Source organism: Pseudopodoces humilis, chromosome 11 (assembly GCF_049639895.1).
Source record: "Pseudopodoces humilis isolate 2021_Gansu_Grassland_sample_001 chromosome 11, ASM4963989v1, whole genome shotgun sequence".
Taxonomy (NCBI): Eukaryota; Metazoa; Chordata; class Aves; order Passeriformes; family Paridae; genus Pseudopodoces; species Pseudopodoces humilis.
Window position 1 is genome coordinate 23,376,605 of NC_142210.1, and position 18,044 is coordinate 23,394,648.

General features: G+C 44.0%; 2 protein-coding genes across 2 annotated transcripts; one reads left to right on the forward strand and one right to left on the reverse strand.

The window, feature by feature from the left end:
* Positions 1-2,488: 2,488 nt before the first annotated feature.
* NMD3 (NMD3 ribosome export adaptor) lies at positions 2,489-10,083 on the forward strand. Its single transcript, XM_005525120.3, has 15 exons — positions 2,489-2,553; positions 2,653-2,787; positions 3,307-3,403; positions 3,873-3,953; positions 4,169-4,297; positions 4,800-4,890; positions 5,044-5,122; positions 5,410-5,506; positions 5,712-5,829; positions 6,345-6,490; positions 6,988-7,100; positions 7,764-7,836; positions 8,303-8,409; positions 8,679-8,749; positions 9,190-10,083. Exons 1-15 carry the CDS (start codon positions 2,510-2,512, stop codon positions 9,321-9,323), a joined length of 1,515 nt encoding a protein of 504 aa, XP_005525177.1. The 5' UTR covers positions 2,489-2,509; the 3' UTR covers positions 9,324-10,083.
* Positions 10,084-15,691: 5,608 nt separating this feature from the next.
* On the reverse strand, positions 15,692-16,051 carry LOC148183635 (serine palmitoyltransferase small subunit B-like). The gene has a single exon (XM_088061244.1). It carries the CDS (start codon positions 16,049-16,051, stop codon positions 15,809-15,811), a length of 243 nt encoding a protein of 80 aa, XP_087917370.1. The 3' UTR covers positions 15,692-15,808.
* Positions 16,052-18,044: the final 1,993 nt, after the last annotated feature.

Here is an 18,044-nt window from a genome sequence, read left to right on the forward strand (position 1 = left end):
CACCAGGATCCTCCTCAAAACTAAATTGGGCGCCAGTAAAGTTCAGAAAGGTTTATTATTAACGTTTTATTCTTATTGCACAGCCCTTGCCACGCTTCCATCTGGATGCTGTTACTAAAATCCTACAGTTAAATGAGGATATTTTTATTGTTTGTGAGGTGGAGGTGCTGTGCATACTGCTCTGAATCCCCAATTTATATGAGAGTGAATAGGAAAAGGTACATGTAAAACACTGTTTGGTTCTGTTCTTAAATTCCTGGGAGTTTTATACTGAAATGAGCACAGGTTATGAAAACAGCAGCCCAGGACAAACCCTCTTTGGGAAGGTCAGAGCAGCTCCAACTGCAGGAGAGGTCCCAGGAGCTCCTCGGGCACCTCCTTTCCTGGATCCAGTTCATGTGAGGGAATAGTGACCTCAGGTGTCTGTTAAATTAATCACATGGATATTTCCCATGGATTTACCATTCCATTGCTCTAATGGACATTCCCATTGAAAATAAAGCTGCTGGGAGCTGTCATCACTAGCACAGTCTCCTGGTTTTTCTGGCCTTGGCACTTGATCTTTCCCAAAAACACCTACAGGGACCTTCTTGAGGGCCCAGCCACCTGCAAATAAGCCTGAGAGCAAATCTATATTGAAACCTGTTTTTAAATAGTGATAATTTTTTTTAACATATATTTAAATGGTGTGCTTGCTGTCCTTGCTTATCACACAGATCCTTTAAATGCTGTGAAAGAATAAGGCAGCAGAGGGAGAAAATTCCTATATCAATTAAATATATAAATTAAAACCACATAAGAAATCAGTACAAACTGATATGGCTTTCACTAGGGGTGAGATTCAGGCTGCTTTGCTTTTTACCTCATTTAGTGCAAAAATATAAAATCCTTCAAAAGTGGTTGTAACACAGTTTAAAATACACCAATTTTCCATGGAAGCCAGAGTTTAACCAGAGCTTGCACAGGCAGCACAAAGTACCTTTAATGACTACAAAGAACCCAGTTCTGATATTCACTGAGGCTGTGCCTTTAGCTGAGGTGGGATTTGGTATATCAGCACCAAAAGAAGGTGGAGAAAATAAATCTGCAGTTGAAAATAAATCTGCAACAGAAACTTTTCCAGCATTATCAGGATCCAATTCTCCTCCCAGTGACTTCAAAGACGTGGCTTCTATAAAGGACAGGCTTTGTCCTACCCCTCTCCAAATGCCAGCCTGGAAGTGTTTTATTTCCTAAATCAAATATGGAATGATTCATCAGGGCTTCAAAGTAAAAACTATGTATCACCCACTGTGTAGCAGAGGCTCTGAAACAAAACTTCAGAGCAGGGAACCATTCTTTTTTTTTGTTGTGCTTTTTCCTTTCATTGCTCTTAATAATATGGTTCATAGTGAATCTCCAGAGAGGTCTCCAAAGAAACTTAATTTCAAAGGGGCAGAAGTGAGTAACTGTGCAAACACAAGCAGCACACCAAAGAAAAATGTGCCAAAGAATTAAAAACATAGCAGAAAGCTGGACAGGCTGTGATTTTCAGTCTTTGAGTGAAAGAACTCTTCATTTCCATCAGGATGGTACCACATTAAATAAATCCCACACAATGTATTGATGCAATTCAGCTTTATTTTTCTCCAGCATAACCTGCAGGAAACAAATATTGATCCACAAACAAACCAAGGTATCACAGAATCATCAAATGATACAATGCTTTGGGTTGGAAATTATCTTAAAGGTCATTGAATTCTGACCCCCTGCCACGGTGGTTCCTCCTTTCCAAAGGGTGCTTATGGTACATTACAAATGGAATATAAACAGAGAGGACTGTACCGGCTCTTCTACTTCTACATCAAAGTATAACTTAATTCTTAATTAATAAATTGTAACAGAGTACATCCCTCACGGTTCCCACCCGCCTCTCCATGGCCCCCTTACGGCCCATTCCGGGCTCCCTCAGAACTCCCCCATGGCTCCCTGAGAACTCCCCCATGGCTCCCTCAGAACTCCTCCATGGCTCCCTCAGAACTCCTCCATGGCTCCCTGAGAACTCCCCCATGGCTCCCTCAGAACTCCTCCATGTCTCCCTCAGAACTCCCCCATGGCTCCCTCAGAACTCCTCCATGGCTCCCTGAGAACTCCCCCATGGCTCCCTCAGAACTCCTCCATGGCTCCCTCAGAGCTCCTCCACGGCTCCTTCACGGTTCCCGCTCGCTTCTCCATGGCGGCTCAATCACGACCCCCTCACGGATCCCCCATGGCTCCCTCACAGCTCCCGCCTGCCTCTTCACGGCCCCCTAACAGCCCTTTCCACGTTCCCTCACGGCTCCCTCACCGCTTCCCCCCCTCTCTCCATGGCCTCTCTCGGCCCTTCCCGGGCTCCCTCACGGCTCCCCTACACCTCCCCTCCGTCCCTCCGCGTCCCCTCGCTCCACCCTCCGGCGGGCCGCGCTGAGCTCGACCCCGCCGTCTCCTCCCCTTCCTCCTGCGGCCGGAAAGCGCCGCGCGTTCCGCGGCCATGGAGTACCTGCCGGCCCCGGCGGCCCCGGCGCAGGGACACATGTGAGCGGGGCCGGGGGACCGGGCTTCCCGGGGCGGGGGTGGCTGTGCTTGGCATTGTGCCTGTGGCTGACTGTGCTTCTCTCTGTCCCTGTGTCCCAGCCTGTGCTGCCAGTGCGGCGTCCCCATCCCGCCCAACCCGGCCAACATGTGCGTGGGCTGCCTGCGGGCCCAGGTGGACATCACCGAGGGCATCCCCAAGCAGGGCACGGTGCACTTCTGCAAGCAGTGCGAGAGGTGAGGAGCCGCCAGATCGCTGGGGATGGCAGCAAAATGCCCTTGGAGTGCATCAGTCTCAGGGTTTAGGGAGGCAAAAGCGCACGAGTTTGGTGAGGAGGAGCGGGGAGCTCAGCCCGGAGAAAAGGAGGCTCAGGTGGAACCTTCTGGGTCTGCACAACTCCCTGACAGGAGGGGACAGCCGGGGAAGGGTTCACTTGGATACTGGGAAAAATTCTTCCTGGAAAGGGTTGTCCAGCCTGGCACAGCTGCCCAGGCCACTGGTGAAATCCCCATCCCCGGAGGGATTTAAAAGTCCTATGGATGTGACACTTGGGGATGTGGTTTAGTGGTGGCCTTGGCAGTACTGGGGTAATGAACTTGGTCACCTTAGACATTTTCCCATGATCTTCTATAATTCTAAAAGTAGCTGCATTGGTGTTACTAAACTGAAAGCTTTGGAAATAGCTGCTCGTCCTTGGAGTGATTTACGGTGCTCAAGCAACTTTCACGTGCTGTAAAATGCTCCCTTTATCCCAGGTATCTCCAGCCTCCAGGAACCTGGATCCAGTGTGCCTTGGAATCGAGAGAGCTCCTGGCTTTGTGTCTGAAGAAACTCAAAGCTTCCCTGAGCAAGGTGAGAAGCTGATCCTGCTGGGATTTCACAGCCTGGTCACAATTGTTACTGTAGAGAGGGGAGCTGAGCAGAATGAACTGAGGGAAGCTGATGTGTTTTAATGTACCTCAATTTCAGAGTTTTCTGCGCATTTCAAAAATGATTTATACAGTATTTGTTCTCACTGGTTTATGATGATATGAAAAAGGGTTGCAGAGGTCTGTATGTAGATTAACTCAAATGCACACGTTTAAGTTGAATAAAGTATCCCTTAGGTTCAGAATATTGTTATAGGGAAAGACCTGAGGCTGAGCACCTTTATTTTACATCAATCAACTTCCATGTTCTAGCCAAGCACTATTAATTGGATTTGGGATATTAATATACATATATATTTTTAATTAAGATTATTTACTTCTTCACTATGGACTGTTTGTGGCTTTGGAGTTAGACTTGGTTTTACTGAGGTCTTGTCCTTCCCCACGGGCAGGTCCGGCTGATTGATGCAGGATTCATTTGGACAGAACCACATTCCAAGAGGCTCAAGCTCAAATTGACTGTTCAGAAAGAGGTAACTGGAGCACAACCTTCTCCCTGTGGATTCTAAAAAGCTTTTGTGGCAAACAACAGGATTTTTTAATTATTATTTTTCATCCTGCCTAGATTTTGTCACTAAAGTGCCATTCATCAGAATGAAGAAAGTTACTGTCCCAGTAAAGATGGGAAAACGTTGCTGTTGTTTGTGACCGAAATAGAGCTTAAACCTTGGGCACTTTTGTTCTACAGGTGATAAATGGGGCAGTTCTGCAGCAGGTGTTTGTGGTGGAGTACATTGTTCAGTCTCAGATGTGTGAAGACTGCCACAGGATTGAAGCCAAGGATTTCTGGAAAGCTGTGGTGCAAGTCAGGCAAAAGGTAGAGGCAAACTGAATTTTTATTTGATTGTGGCAGAACAATCAAGCAAAGAATTGGGTGATTTTCTGGATTTCTCAGACAAAAATATATTCACTCTTAGCCACAGGGATTTGTTTTGTGTTCAAGGTTGTTGAATTTTTTCATACTCAGTTTAGAAAAACTTTCTGCTGTCCAGTATTAACATTCTGTAAAATGATGCTGGCAGGAGGATCTTGTGTGAATAACTAAATAACCTCCTGTATTTTAAGGTAGTTTGGAGACAGTGGGACAAACATTTTAATCTTCTTTAAAGGATATAGATCGCTAACAACCAGTTATGCAAAAATGATAAATGGAAGCTTTAAGTATTTTTATATAAGTAGAGCACTCTAAATTTTTTTTTGTTTGCTTGGATGTTCCTTATAGGTGATCTCTTCATATAAATGTTCATTCTTCAGAGATCCTGCTTTATACCTGATGCTTCTTAAATAACCTTGCTGCTTTTGTGTTTGTTTGGTTTTAGACTGTGCACAAGAAGACTTTTTACTATTTGGAGCAGCTGATTTTGAAGCACAGGCTCCATCAAAACACACTAAGGATCAAAGAAATCCACGGTGAGTGGGTCTGGAGGCAGAATAACCTGGATTTATGATGGATGTTTTCATGTGTGTGTGCTGGGAGCTGTGTAGAGAAAAGAATTATGAAAAAAGAAATTAATTATGTTTGATAAAAAAGAATAGAATTAGATTTGTTTCCTTTCTTTTCAGATGGCCTGGATTTTTATTACTCTTCCAAGCAACACGCCCAGAAGATGGTGGACTTCCTTCAGTGCACAGTTCCATCCAGGTACAGCACTCCTGTTCATTGCCTTGAGTACTCAGAACTTTGGGGAGCTGCCTTAAATCCTTCATTTTAAAATAATTTTTTAAAAATAATTTTCTAAGTGCAAGGGTAAGGAATCTGTATTTTAATCAAAACAGACAAAAGTCCCATGCTTTCCACTTAGCCATGGTAAAATTTACCTCTGTTTCCTTCATATTTTTATTTGTGACACAGACACTTTGTTCCAAGGATCTCCTGTTCCAGGTGATGTCCCTCTTGTTTCCTGAAAACTCTGTTTTCATGTTTTACAGATCCAAATCATCCCAACGTTTGATCTCCCACGACATTCACAGCAATGTCTACAACTACAAAAGCACTTTCTCTGTGGAAATCGTTCCCATTTGCAAGGTGGCTTCCCTCTGCTTCATCTTTAGGATGTTGTGGGAAGTGGGAAGAGTTGGGATTTGGACATTGTGGGGAGGGATCTACATGGGAAATGCAGAAGTTACTGGGGCTAGAAAAGAAAAAAATACCAGAATTTAAATTTTTGTTTCAGAAGATTTGGTTAAAAATTGAGGAAATGGGAATGTGAATTGTTTGTGTTGGTTTGCAGGACAGTGTTGTGTGTCTGTCACCCAAGCTGGCCCAGAGTCTGGGGAACATGAGCCAGATCTGTGTGTGCATCAGAGTGACCAGCACCATCCACCTCATCGACCCCAGAACTCTGCAGAGTAAGTTTGGGCTGTTCCTCAGCACCTGACTGTTCTGCTGGCACTGTTAGTGTTGGTTTGTTTCCACAAAATCTTGGATTTTTGGACCTTCATGTTGTTAAATTTATCTGTACAGCAGAAATTCCATAGGGAACTGCGAGTTCTCCGAGCTCGATTTCCATAGCCCGCAGAACCTGCAGGCTCAGCTTGAGTTCCTGGAGCTTTCACCTGTGTCGGGTTTATTCCTCTACAATTAGAGGGCATCTGGATTCAACTTTCAGCCACTTCAGTACCAGCACAATCCTGTGCTTTGCTTGGTGTGTGCTGGTGAGCTTGGGCAGCAGAACCCCTCTAAAATGATGGATCCAGGGAATAATTCCTTTGAGTGGAGTCTGTCCCAGATCAGCTGCTCCTGCAGCAATATGGGTCACATCCTCAATAAGCGTGTTACAGTGATAAAATGCGGCTGGCAGTTGCCTTCATTTTGGTTAATGGTTCTTCTTACATGAGAAATTCTCTCCTTGATCATTTTCCAGTTGCTGAAATCGATGGAAACACCTACTGGCGTCACCCCTTCAACAGCCTGTTCCACCCCAAGCAGCTGGAGGAGTTCATCATCATGGATGTCAACAGGGTGCATGAGAAGAAAAAGGGTGCTGGGGCAGGGGCTCGATCAAACAAGGTGAGAATTTCTGTTCAGTTCATGTTTTGGGCCTTCTGCTCAGCTGAATTCACGACCTGGATCTGCCTGGCACAGTCAGACTGGGCTGTTCTGGATCTTTCCACTGGCAAAAGCTTTCCTTGGGACCATTTGGTTTGGAAATGGCACAGGCACGATGTGAATTCCACTTCCAGGAATTCTTGAAGACTCTGAACTCTGCTTGTTACTGGGTAATGAAATATTAACTTTGCAGCTCTAATGACTGAATTGGTTCTTTTTAATCACAATTAATGGATCTCCTCAGTAAAAAGCTAAAATAGGTGTCTATTTATAGAACCAGCCTCTGGGAATTCCTGGGAATTGCCATGTCCATTCCCTTTTATTTAATGAGAAATGAGGAGTAGCAAGGGATACCTCGGATATTTGATGCAGAAACACAAGTTTAATGACAAGTGGAGTTTAAATCAGTGCAAATGCTGGGTTTGGTTTAAGGAATGTTTTCTTTTCCATTCCCAAAGCACACTCTGGCTGAAGCCTGGGTCAGGAAAACCTCGGAGCTGGACACGGATCACCAGTATTTCTGCTGTACTCACCTGGGGCACATCCTGAATCCTGGGGACCTGGTCTTGGGGTCTGTTCTTCTTTTCTGAACCTTTTATTAAATGATTATTTAGTGACTGAATTAATGTGTTATCAAGGAAGTGTTGAGCTGTTCTGATTTCAAAATGAAAGCAGCAAAAGGAGTGGAACCATCCTGGTCCTAATCCAGGAAATCTCTTTTCTAGAAGGAGTTTTCTTGTAAAAATTGTTAGAAATAAGAGAGCTGAGGCTTCAGAGTGCAGCTCAGAGTTCAGATTGCCTTCAGAGTGCAGCTTGGCATCACAATTTACCCACAAGTAGATGGGAAGGATTTTTAAAATACCAGTTAATTATTTGTTTGCTAATGAATATCATATAGAGTGAAAACAAATATGAAATGTTTGTAAGGTCAGGCAAATTAAGTGATGCTTAAAAAGGCTTAAACATGAACATTGTGAGCCCAGCAGAACCTCAGTGGACATTGCAGTTTGGATTCCAGAGGCTGGGAAGCGCCATCAGAACAGGATTTGGGAACAGCAGCTGCTCAGACTCATGAAATTGCACATTAATCTGGATTTTTACTTGTTTGCCTTCATCTGGGAATATTTCCCTTCCTGAGGAGCTGCACCTGGCACTTGTGCTGCCCTTGAACACAAACATTTTCAGGTCAGGGGGATTTGTATAAAGCAGAAGAAAACCCCTGTTTCTGTTTTAGCTTCGACTTGGCCAACTGCAACTTAAATGATGAATTTGCCAACAAGATGAACCCCCAGCATATTCCTGATGTGGTAAGAAAATGCCTTTCTCTGCCCAAAGTTCTCTCCATTCCCCAAGGCTGGGAGGGAGTGTGATTTTATAATGAACAGTGTCTGAAGGAAGAGAGGAGATTAACAGTGAAATCTGAGCATCATCTGATGTTGAAGGATTATTTCCTCAAATCTTTGAGTGATGGTTAAATTATGCATTTATTGTTTGTTTTTTTTTCCAATTCCCACGGTTAGATAATTCATTAATTGTTGTTTTTGTTCCAATTACCAATCCCTGTCTTCTGAAAACTTTTATAACTCCAGCTCTGTGCCTGTCTCTTCAGGACCATTTTCCAAGTGTTTAGAAACATTTGAACCGACAAATTCCCTGTAAATTCAATATAACACCGCTGAGTGCCAGTCCAGCTGGTTTTAGACACCCAAATGTGGATTTGGGTGCTGATTTGGGATTTTGGGAGGTGGAAAAAGGAGCTGCTTTTCCCTGCAGGTGCTGATCAAGAAGAGCTACGACCGCTCCAAGCGGCAGCGCCGCAGGAACTGGAAGCTGAAGGAGCTGGAAAGGGACAGGGAAGCCACGGACACAGATGATGAAAGGTTCAGTATCTGCTCTCCTTGTTCAGTGACAAAGCTGCTCCAGCAGCAGCAGCAGCTTCTAAATAACCTCCAGCTGAGTGGGAAAGAGGAGAAAATTAGAGATAAATGAGTTGGGAATTAATAGGTGAGGATGAAACAGCAAGAATGAGTTGGAAATGTGGGAATGCTCTCAGGTCTGATGGGATTTAGGTTCTGTGATTTTACTTTGTTGTATGAATTTCCATAAATCCAAAGGAACAGTGAGTAAACACATCCCACATCTTTTACAGACAATACCAGGACTTCCTGGAAGATCTGGAAGAGGATGAGAACATACGGAAGAATGTCAACATTTACAGAAGTAAGGCCTTTTTAATTCCTCCATTGGGTGTAATTAAATCATGTTTAAATTGTGTTTGAGGCAAAATAATTTTACTGAAATTCTCTATTTTTCATGCCTCAAACCATTCATGCCTGGAAAAATGTTGCAGAGTATTTCACAGATGTGTTTCACCTGATGGGTTTTGTTTCCTTGCCTTTAAAATGAAAAGGAACTTTCCTCCTGCACCCAAAATCTCTGCTGGGTGTGGGATTTGATACAGAATTAATTTTCTTTTTCCATGAGGGGACTGTTGAGTTTTCAGGAGGAATTTTTGGTTTATTGGTTTTGTGGTTTGTTGATTGTTTTGACATTGTAGGTTTGATTTTTTCCCCTATTTTCCCTTGGGGTTGCTCTGGTGTTTTGGGGTTTGTTTTCTTTGCTTGACTGTTTTTTTTGGGGGGGTTTCTTTGTGTTTTTAGATGCAGATATTCCAGTGGAGAGTGACACAGATGATGATGGAGCTCCACGGATCAGCCTGGCTGAAATGCTGGAGGATCTCCACATTTCCCAGGACGCCACGGGAGGGGAGGGAGCAGAAATGCTGACAGAGTAAGGACAGAGCCTTACATGCAATAAATATTCCCCTGGGGAGGGAAAACTCCCCAGACCACAATTAACCATCACAAGAAAAGTGACAAAACTCCCACTGCACCCCCAAACAATGGCCTGGAATTCATATTTTATGGATGATATTCCAGAGGAATCAGCAATTCGAGTTCAATTTCTGGTGGAAGCATTGCAATATCAATTCCACAAATTCTTCCCATCCCTGAAGGATCTTTCCATGCAATTTCTGCAGTGGAGAAAATAAGGAAGGATGTCCAGAGGGAAAGATTTTATTCCAGTTTCCTGGATTTTAGTTGGAGTCCCTACCGACTGTTACAGCTTTAATTTCTCACATGGGGAAGCTTTTCCCCATTTTTTGGCACAATGGTTTGAAGCCTTTTATGATACTGGCAGATTATTTCATATATCCATGTTTTGGGGAAGCTCAAGACTGTAATTTCTGTTCCCTTACACAAAGAAAACCTCCCTGGAAAGCCCTTGATGAGAAAGATTGGAAAATCCCTTGGGGTGTGATGAATATTGAACTGTATCCCATGTCTGGATGAGTGGATTAAAAGCAACGTGCACAGTAATTAATTAATAAATCAGCTATAAAGGATTTAAAAACCTCTCAAGCTATTTTGATTCATCATTTTTTAGTTCATTTTAAAATCCACTTGCGCTCTGCAAGCCCAAGGAGGCCAGAATAATAAACTCCCTGTTGGTGGCAGGTGATGGGGAAATAATAAAAACTGGGTTTAAACTGTGCTGTTTTCATCAATCCTTTTCCTCCTCCCTCTTTTCCTTCTTGGAGTCTCCCAGGAATGTTGGATATTTGCTGTGTTGTCTCATCCTGTTTATCCCTGGAGTTCTCCCTCTTCCTTTCCCCCCTTTCCTTGCTCTGCTGCCATGGATCTTTCAGCAGGAATTCTGTCTGGGAAGACCTTGTGCTGCTGAAGCCAGGAATCCAGGAATTCCTTGGCTTTGTGGGATTTCTTTGGCTGGAGCAGCTCCCCAGAACCAAAGCTGGGTCTCTTTGTAGGTTCTCAAGTTTCCAGTGCCCCTTTGGGAGCTCAGGGAGTTTAAAGAGTGTCCAGTAAATTAAATATTTGCCAGTGCTTTCACTGCTGCTGGAGTTAACAAAGTTAACATTAATTCTCATGGATAAAAGCTGCCACTTGCCCTGCAGCTCTTCCTGAAAATCTCCGAGTTCAGCCACAAAAAGCTCCTTTTGTACAACAGAAATCATCCAGGATTTTAAGTCAGAGCTGCTCAACCATTTCCACCCAGATGTTGATGAATTTTGAGTTGGAAGTCATGGGAGAAGCCATGCAAAACTTTGGAATCAAGTTTTGCTCGGAGAAAACAGTGAAAAAAAATATGTTGTATAAGTCAGACCTTAAAGCACAAAAACTGGATAACTGAGGGTAAAAATGAACACAAAAATGGGATTTGGGTGTGAAAACACTCATTTTTGAATTTTTTTTCCTAGATAAAAGTCTTTTGTGTTGATTAAAAGCTTAAGGTGATGATTTCACCTTTCACTGCTTTAAAAATCTGTTAGTGGATGGGCTGATGGAACTCCAGGGTCCCAAATCTGGGTCAGATGGAAATTGCTGAGGTGAAATATTTATGGGAAAACACTTGGAACCTCAGGCCGGGTGCCTGAGCTTGGCTGCACTCCAGGGACAGCTCCAAAAAGCAATTTTGGGAGCTTCCCCAAGCTGAGGAATTGAGACACTCATCTGGTGAGGACTTCCAGCAAAATCAGTGTTATTTCAGTCTCTTGGAAGTAGCTTAAAACAGGGAATTCCAGAGGAATGTTGTGTCAGGAAGTTTTCTGTAAAAAGACCAGGGTACAGATTCCTTCTGCTGGATTTTTGGGATTTGGAAGAATTCCACTGGATGCCAGTGGGAAAAGTCTGGCTCCATTTCCACCCTGGGACTGGCAGAGGTGGATCCAATTCCATCTCTTCCCCATTCTCCTGCAGGAGCATCCACAGAAAAATCGGGATGTGCTGAACATGAGACTCCACCTGATGTCACTATTCCTGCATGGCCCCAAGAGCTGTTCCCTGCTCCGAGGAAAAGGTGGCTAAAAACTGGGAAAACTCTTCATGCCCGTGCAGTTCTTAATATTTAAATTCAAAATAACGCCAAGCTAAAGAAAAATAAGACCAAAACTGCTTTGAACTTGAAGGATTTCATGTCAGCAAACTGCTCCTTCTGCAGATTTATCTCAACTCCGGGCCATTTATTTCAGCTGCACTTCCCAGAGCAGGTAAAAGGAGTGCTGGGAATTGGAAATCCTGAGGGATTTGGGAATGTTTCTCAGCTCATTCCAGGACATAATCACGGAGCAAAGAATCTTGTTGCTGTCAGAATCTGTATTTCCTCCTAAATACAAGATGGGAACCTGGTGAAACCAAGTCAGAAAGAGGAAATGAAGTTTAAAACTTGTCAAGGTTTCAGTTCCACGAGAAAATCAATGCCTGATGGTAAAGCAAGAAACTGAAGGGATTTTGTGCCATTCAAATATTCAGCTTCCTAAAATGAAATCATTTTGGATGACACAAATCCCCAGCAAGGACTGAAAGCCAGTTTTAAGCTCATCTCTGGACAGTGGATTTGTGAGATGGAAGGAAGCTCCTGAAACTGTGAAATATTTGGTGTTTGCAAAACCTGCTGAGACTTTGTGCTCTAAGGACGGTGATTCACACCTTGATGCCTGGAAAAAAACACCTGGAAAAACATAAATCCTGTTTGATGTAATCTCTGTGCTCTATAGTGGAAGTGTCAGCAGCAGAGGAAGGAGGAATTTCCTGTCTCAGGGAGACTGGAACTCAACTGTTGCATGAAGCGGTTTCAGCTGAGCAGGGAAGCGAAGCAGAAACTTTCAGCAGAGCAGGACGGAGGAATTTCAGGTCAGCTCTGGAAAAACAAACAGATCTGCTGGAAACTCCCCCTGCTCTGACCAAAGCCCTGCAAGATGGAAATGTCCTGTGGGATGCAGGGGCCTGGAAGTGCTGACAGGTTCATTTTACAAGCAGGATTTTCAGGTCGGGTAATGAACAGCAAAGATAAGAACTGCAATTACACGTGGCTGTAAATAAAGCAAAGTGCAGCTGTTGTTGTGCAAAACAATGACGGTAACAGCGAGGAGTGAGAAATCATCTTGAGCTTCTAAAAACTCCTCAAGTGACCAGCAGCAGAGGGGGTAAAGTTCCACATGAACAGAATAATCTTCAGTGCTTTTAGGAAGTATAAACTCTTCGGATCAATAGAACAGATTAAAGTTTAATGGGAGATAAGGTGTGAAAGTGCTACAATAAAAATCACTCCTAATGGGAATGCTGGGAATCCACCAGGATGTTCTGGCTGGAAACATCAAAAGCTTCCTGGTGAGCAGCACAAGCAGTTTGATTTTAGCAGCTGGCTCTTATTTTGCTCTTTAGTTTCCACTCTTGCTGAACCAGCGTGGTTAAACTGTACAATTTAAATATTTCCTTTTCACAGGGCAGGGATGTGAACTGAGTGTTATCCTCACATTCCTCTCTAAGTGCCCCAGCACAGAAACTTCCCCTGGACAGACACAGCTGACCTCGGTGTTCTCAGAGAAGGGTGTGCAAGGAATATTCCATTTCCCATTCCTCTTGAAACACTTCCTGCTTCAACCATTAATTCATTCAAAATCCATTCATTCGGGTCTGGAACGGTGAGCATCAGGTGTGAAAAACTAAATGAGGTCACTCAGAGCAGCCTGTGGAGCTGGATGGAAAATTCTGAGGAAATGTGGAAAGAGCCTGTTCCACCCCAGCAATCCCACCCTGGGCATCCCTGGGAATGGTGTCCAAATGTTCCTCAGGGCTGGGACCATTCCCTGAGGAGCCTGGGCAGTGCCAGCACCCTCTGGGGGAAGAACCTTTCCCTGATCTCCACCCTAAACCTGCCCTGGCACAGCTCCAGCCATTCCCTGGATCCTGATCCCATTCCCAGCTGAGCTTGACGTGACAAATCCGGAGCCCCTTGGGCTCCTGGTGCTTCCAGCAGGAACCTGCCCAGGCAGTGTTGGGAGCTGAAATGGCAGCTGGAGTTGGGATGGAAGATTTTAAACCCTGGAGTCTTGGGCCAGGCAGGGAAAAAGGGATGAGGAGGAAAATGAATCCGGAACTCTGGGGAGCTCCAGCTGCCACTTGGCCCCTTGTTTCCTCTGCTGGATTTTGTTTTCTTGGCCCAGTCCCATTCCTCCAGCCCAGCTGGGATTGGGATGGCAGAGCCCCATCCCAATCCTACCCCAGTCCTACCCCAATCCCACCCCAATCCTACCCCAATCCTACCCCAATCCCACCCCAATCCTACCCCAATCCTACCCCAGTCCTACCCCAATCCCACCCCAATCCTACCCCAATCCCACCCCAATCCTACCCCAATCCTACCCCAATCCTACCCCAATCCTACCCCAATCCTACCCCAGTCCTACCCCAATCCTACCTCCAATCCCACCCCAATCCCACCCCAATCCCACCCCAGTCCTACCCCAATCCTACCCCAATCCTACCTCCAATCCCACCCCAATCCCACCCCAGTCCTACCCCAATCCTACCCCAATCCCACCCCAATCCCACCCCAATCCCACCCCAATCCCACCCCAGTCCTACCCCAATCCCTGCAGAAGAGGCACCCAGGAACACAGGGTGGGAAAGAGCAGCAGTAGCACAAACAGGGCACAGCTCCTGCTCCTCCAGCCTGCTCTGGGATTCCAGAATCTGGGATTCCAGAATGTCCAGAAATTCTCAGGATGTCCTTGTGGAGTCCTCTGCTGGAATTGAGGGTGACCTGCTGCTGCCCTGGGCTCACTCCCAGCCACGTCTTGAGCAATATTTATTTGCACAATCTTGAGAAATACAGATTTTGCACCTGTAATGCAAAGTACTGCCTGTGTTTCTGTCTCAGGGACTGACAGGCTGGAAAAAATCCCTGTCTCCATAAATAGTCTAATGATTGATGCAATTGAAATATTACGTGTTCCCTCTTGTTCCTAAACATCAGTAAATACAAATTATATTGATAAATATCAGTAAATATATTATACAGGCTAAGCAGAAAAGCAAATCTACACTAATTACTACTTCCACCATTACTTGAATAAAATGTCCAGCTGGATCCAAATTTGAAAGTGTTGAATAGATTTTTTTTTTTATTTTACAAACTTAGAGATACTTGGGCATTGTTAAAAGATTTGTGAGTTTGAGCACGGCTGACCTCATTTTCCCAGAGAAATTATTTTCATTTCCTACCTTATTTCCCCATAATTACAAATTGAGAAAGCAGCTGAGGTGACAAATGACATAATTAATGTCTTCACTTTGTTTTGTCGCCTCCTGTGACCAAGCCTCATTCCCTAAATCCCTGGATTGCCACCTACAACCCATCCTCTGGAGGGAGAGGACATTCCAGGAGCTTGGAAAAAGTCCCAAAACTCAACTCAGTGTGGGTGGAAAATGTGGATTTGTGTCACCCCACGTGTCCTGCTTTACTCCCTTCTTCTCCCGAGGATTCCAAACCTTAATTCTCATTCTCAAGCTCATCCCAGTGCAGCTCCTGCCCACTTAGGAAGCTGACAGCACAGGAATCTGGTGCTTTGAAGGTTAAAAAGTCATGGAATTTGGAACAAAAGCAGTCCCAGCCAAATCCAGCACGTTATTTAGAGCTCAGGAGTTCGTGTTTCAGACACAACAGGGAGAGTGTAAAAGGTGAAAAGTCAGGAGAAAAGGGTTAGGGGAAAAAAGAGACATTGTATTTTTACATTTTTCAGGGGTTTATTTTCAGCTACCACAAGTGAATCTGTACTGTTATATTCTCCATATGATGCACATGATTTACTCATCTTCTAAAGTAAACAAAAAATTACCTGTTTTTATAAAGCCCAAGAATCTGAGAATTTCATCATAACTTTTCACAGCAGCACATCCTCACATTTCTCATGAATCAGCGGCATGGTTTGCATCGTGATAACGAGCCAGTCAAGTAATTCATTGGATAAAACAATCAAGGAGACTGAATAAATCCTGAAATCATTCCATAAAAACACAGCAAGCTCAGGGAGGCAGCTCCCACTCGTCCAGGATTTTTGTGAGCACATCTCTTCTGGCAGACAAGAATAAGTTCATGCCATAGCATTTCTCCAGATGAAAACTTCCCCTATCCAAGCAGCTTTCCAAACAGAAAATTTGCAAGGGGGTTGTTCCTTTCCCCTGGAATGACAAAATCTTCAGGGGGGTTGTTCCTGCCCCAATCCCAGCTCTGTAATTCCAGCAGGTCATTAAAATTCGAAGCTCTTGAAGAAGCAAATAGTAAAAAACAGGGATTGATTGGAGCAAAAATAATTTGCAGTCCGAGCAAAAAATGAAGAGAGAATAAAGCAGACCTTGCTGCTCCTGGACAAAAATGGGGTAAGGAAACACATTTTGGTCCCCAAGTCATGTTGAGGTTTTACTTCACCACAGCAAAAGCATTTTCCTGTGGGTTTCCCAGGAAGCTGCAGAGGAGCTGGAAGGCCGAGCTGGCGTGGAAAGCCACGCAGACATAGGTGGTGTAGAGCAGCAGCCCCAGCATGGCCAGGTTGAAGGAGTAGAAGAGCACCTTCTCCCAGGGCTCCATCAGGTAACTGCAGGTGATCAGCTCAAACTGGCAGAAGAGCCAGTACAGGTAACTCGGGGTGCTCTTCACATCCATCCCCGCGCCCCAGAGCTTCCTGTGGGATAAAGGATGGGGAATGGTGGAAATGGGAACCTCACACCGCACCCTCCTCACCAAGAAGGCTCCACGGGAGCTCATTTTACCCAGCAGTTGTGGCAATTCCATTCCCCAGGCCAGAATTTCACCTTGCACTTGGTTACTCAAGACTCTGCTGGAGCAGCTGGATTAAAAACCACCTTAAACCCTCTCTCCTTCCTCCTCCTCCTCCTCCCCACCTCTGGATTTCTACACAGAATTTGCTACGAGGCTGATTTCTACCACTGCAGACTGGATCTTATGTCTCGTGCTCCAGTCGCTGCTGGAAGTCCCAGGTGCAAACTGAGAGCGTGGAGAACTCCACACACACAGAATTCCAGTAAAAGGAAATTATATCCAGCTTATCCAGCTTTTTCTGCAGCAGGGATTGAACTAATCTGTTGCCAGAATTAAATAATAATAATAACAGCAACAGCAACAACAATAATAAATATTTAATATGTAGTATAATATATAATGTATAATATATAATGTATCGTATTTCATATATATTACCTATAATATACAATATATAATTTATAATATATTATCTATAATATATTATCTATAATATATAATATATAATATATAATAGTTAATAGTTAATAGTTAATAGTTAATAGTTAATGTTTAATATTTAATATATTATCTATTATATATTATATATTATATATTATATATTGTATATTATCAATAATATATATTATCTATAATATATAATAAATCGTATATACTGTATAATATATAATTGATCATATAATGTATTAAAAATGCAAAATAATAATAATAGAAGCAGATTTCTTTTAAAGAAGAAATAAATCAATGCTAATAGTTACTGAGTGTTGCATTATGTCATCAGCAGGACAGAACTGGAGGGGAAAAGGGACAACAGGACTGTTTCAGTTCTTGACACTTTCTGTCCTTTGGTAAATAAGAGGAAACAAAAAAAATATTTGGATTTCCCACTTTTTAATTGGGAAGTAAAGAACTCCTGATGGTGTCAAAATCCGTGGAAAGAAGTTTATCCCTCAGAAATTACATACAATTAACTCCACAGATCCAAATAGACTGGGATTTTATCCTAAAAAAGCCAATTCCCAGAGATTTTAGAGACATTTTGGCTTCCATATCTTCCCCACCTCTTCTCTTCCTGCCAGGCGAGCTAAACAAACTCCTCTGCAGTTGGAAATATTAACAATGACTTGTAGCAATATCCTCATTAACCATCCCATTTCTGCCCATTACTCCCAGTTTTTACTAAATCAGACAGCTGAGCCTCTTCCCATCGAAGGTGTGCCTTTGAGGAAAGACTTTTCCCGTGAAAATTGGGGTTGTGAAGAGCAGAACTCACCTGTCCACGTGTGAGAGCTGTCACAACACGGCCGGGGATGCTCCGCAGCTTTGCAGGGAGCAGCTCCTGTGAGGATGGAGAGGCAAAGGCAGGAGCTTTGATCCTCAATTACAGAGCGTGTCCTGCGCTCCCCGCCCTCCTCCTGGGATGCTGAAATCTCCTCTGGCCACACGACTCGGGTTTATGCCATGATTTATGCCGTGATTTATGCTCTGTCTGGCTCAGGACACCGGCACCTGGCTCTTGGAGCTGAGCCCAAACTCAAGGACTCTGCAGAGAGGAACACACCAGGTAAAAAATAAATAATATTTATAATTAATGCCTTCCCTAATTTCAAACCTCCCACACCCTGTGGGGCTCCTGCAAGGGGTAATTTAATGTCTGCACAGAATGATGGGGTCAGAGTTAAGCGGCCACAAACATGTGGCACAGGAAAGTCTGCAGTGAAGCCACCACCTTCTTTTGCAACCCCTGATTAAAATCATTTTTAAACAGCTCCCAATTTCTGCATCTCCCAACTCTCATCCAGAAACCCCAGGGCAGAGGGAATTTGGGGGTGAGGTTTGTGTAAGGGAAAGAGGGGGAGTTTTCCTCAGAAAAGCT

What these genes read in the sequence shown, in the direction of transcription:
- NMD3 (XM_005525120.3), top strand. Translation starts at nt 2,510, where the DNA reads ATGGAGTACCTGCCGGCCCCGGCGGCCCCGGCGCAGGGACACAT. An exon ending in GCCCCGGCGCAGGGACACAT is followed by an intron (nt 2,554 to 2,652) that starts GTGAGCGGGGCC and finishes CCTGTGTCCCAG; the next exon opens with CCTGTGCTGCCAGTGCGGCG. An exon ending in CCTGGGGACCTGGTCTTGGG is followed by an intron (nt 7,101 to 7,763) that starts GTCTGTTCTTCT and finishes TTTCTGTTTTAG; the next exon opens with CTTCGACTTGGCCAACTGCA.
- LOC148183635 (XM_088061244.1), bottom strand. Translation starts at nt 16,051, where the DNA reads ATGGATGTGAAGAGCACCCCGAGTTACCTGTACTGGCTCTTCTGCCAG.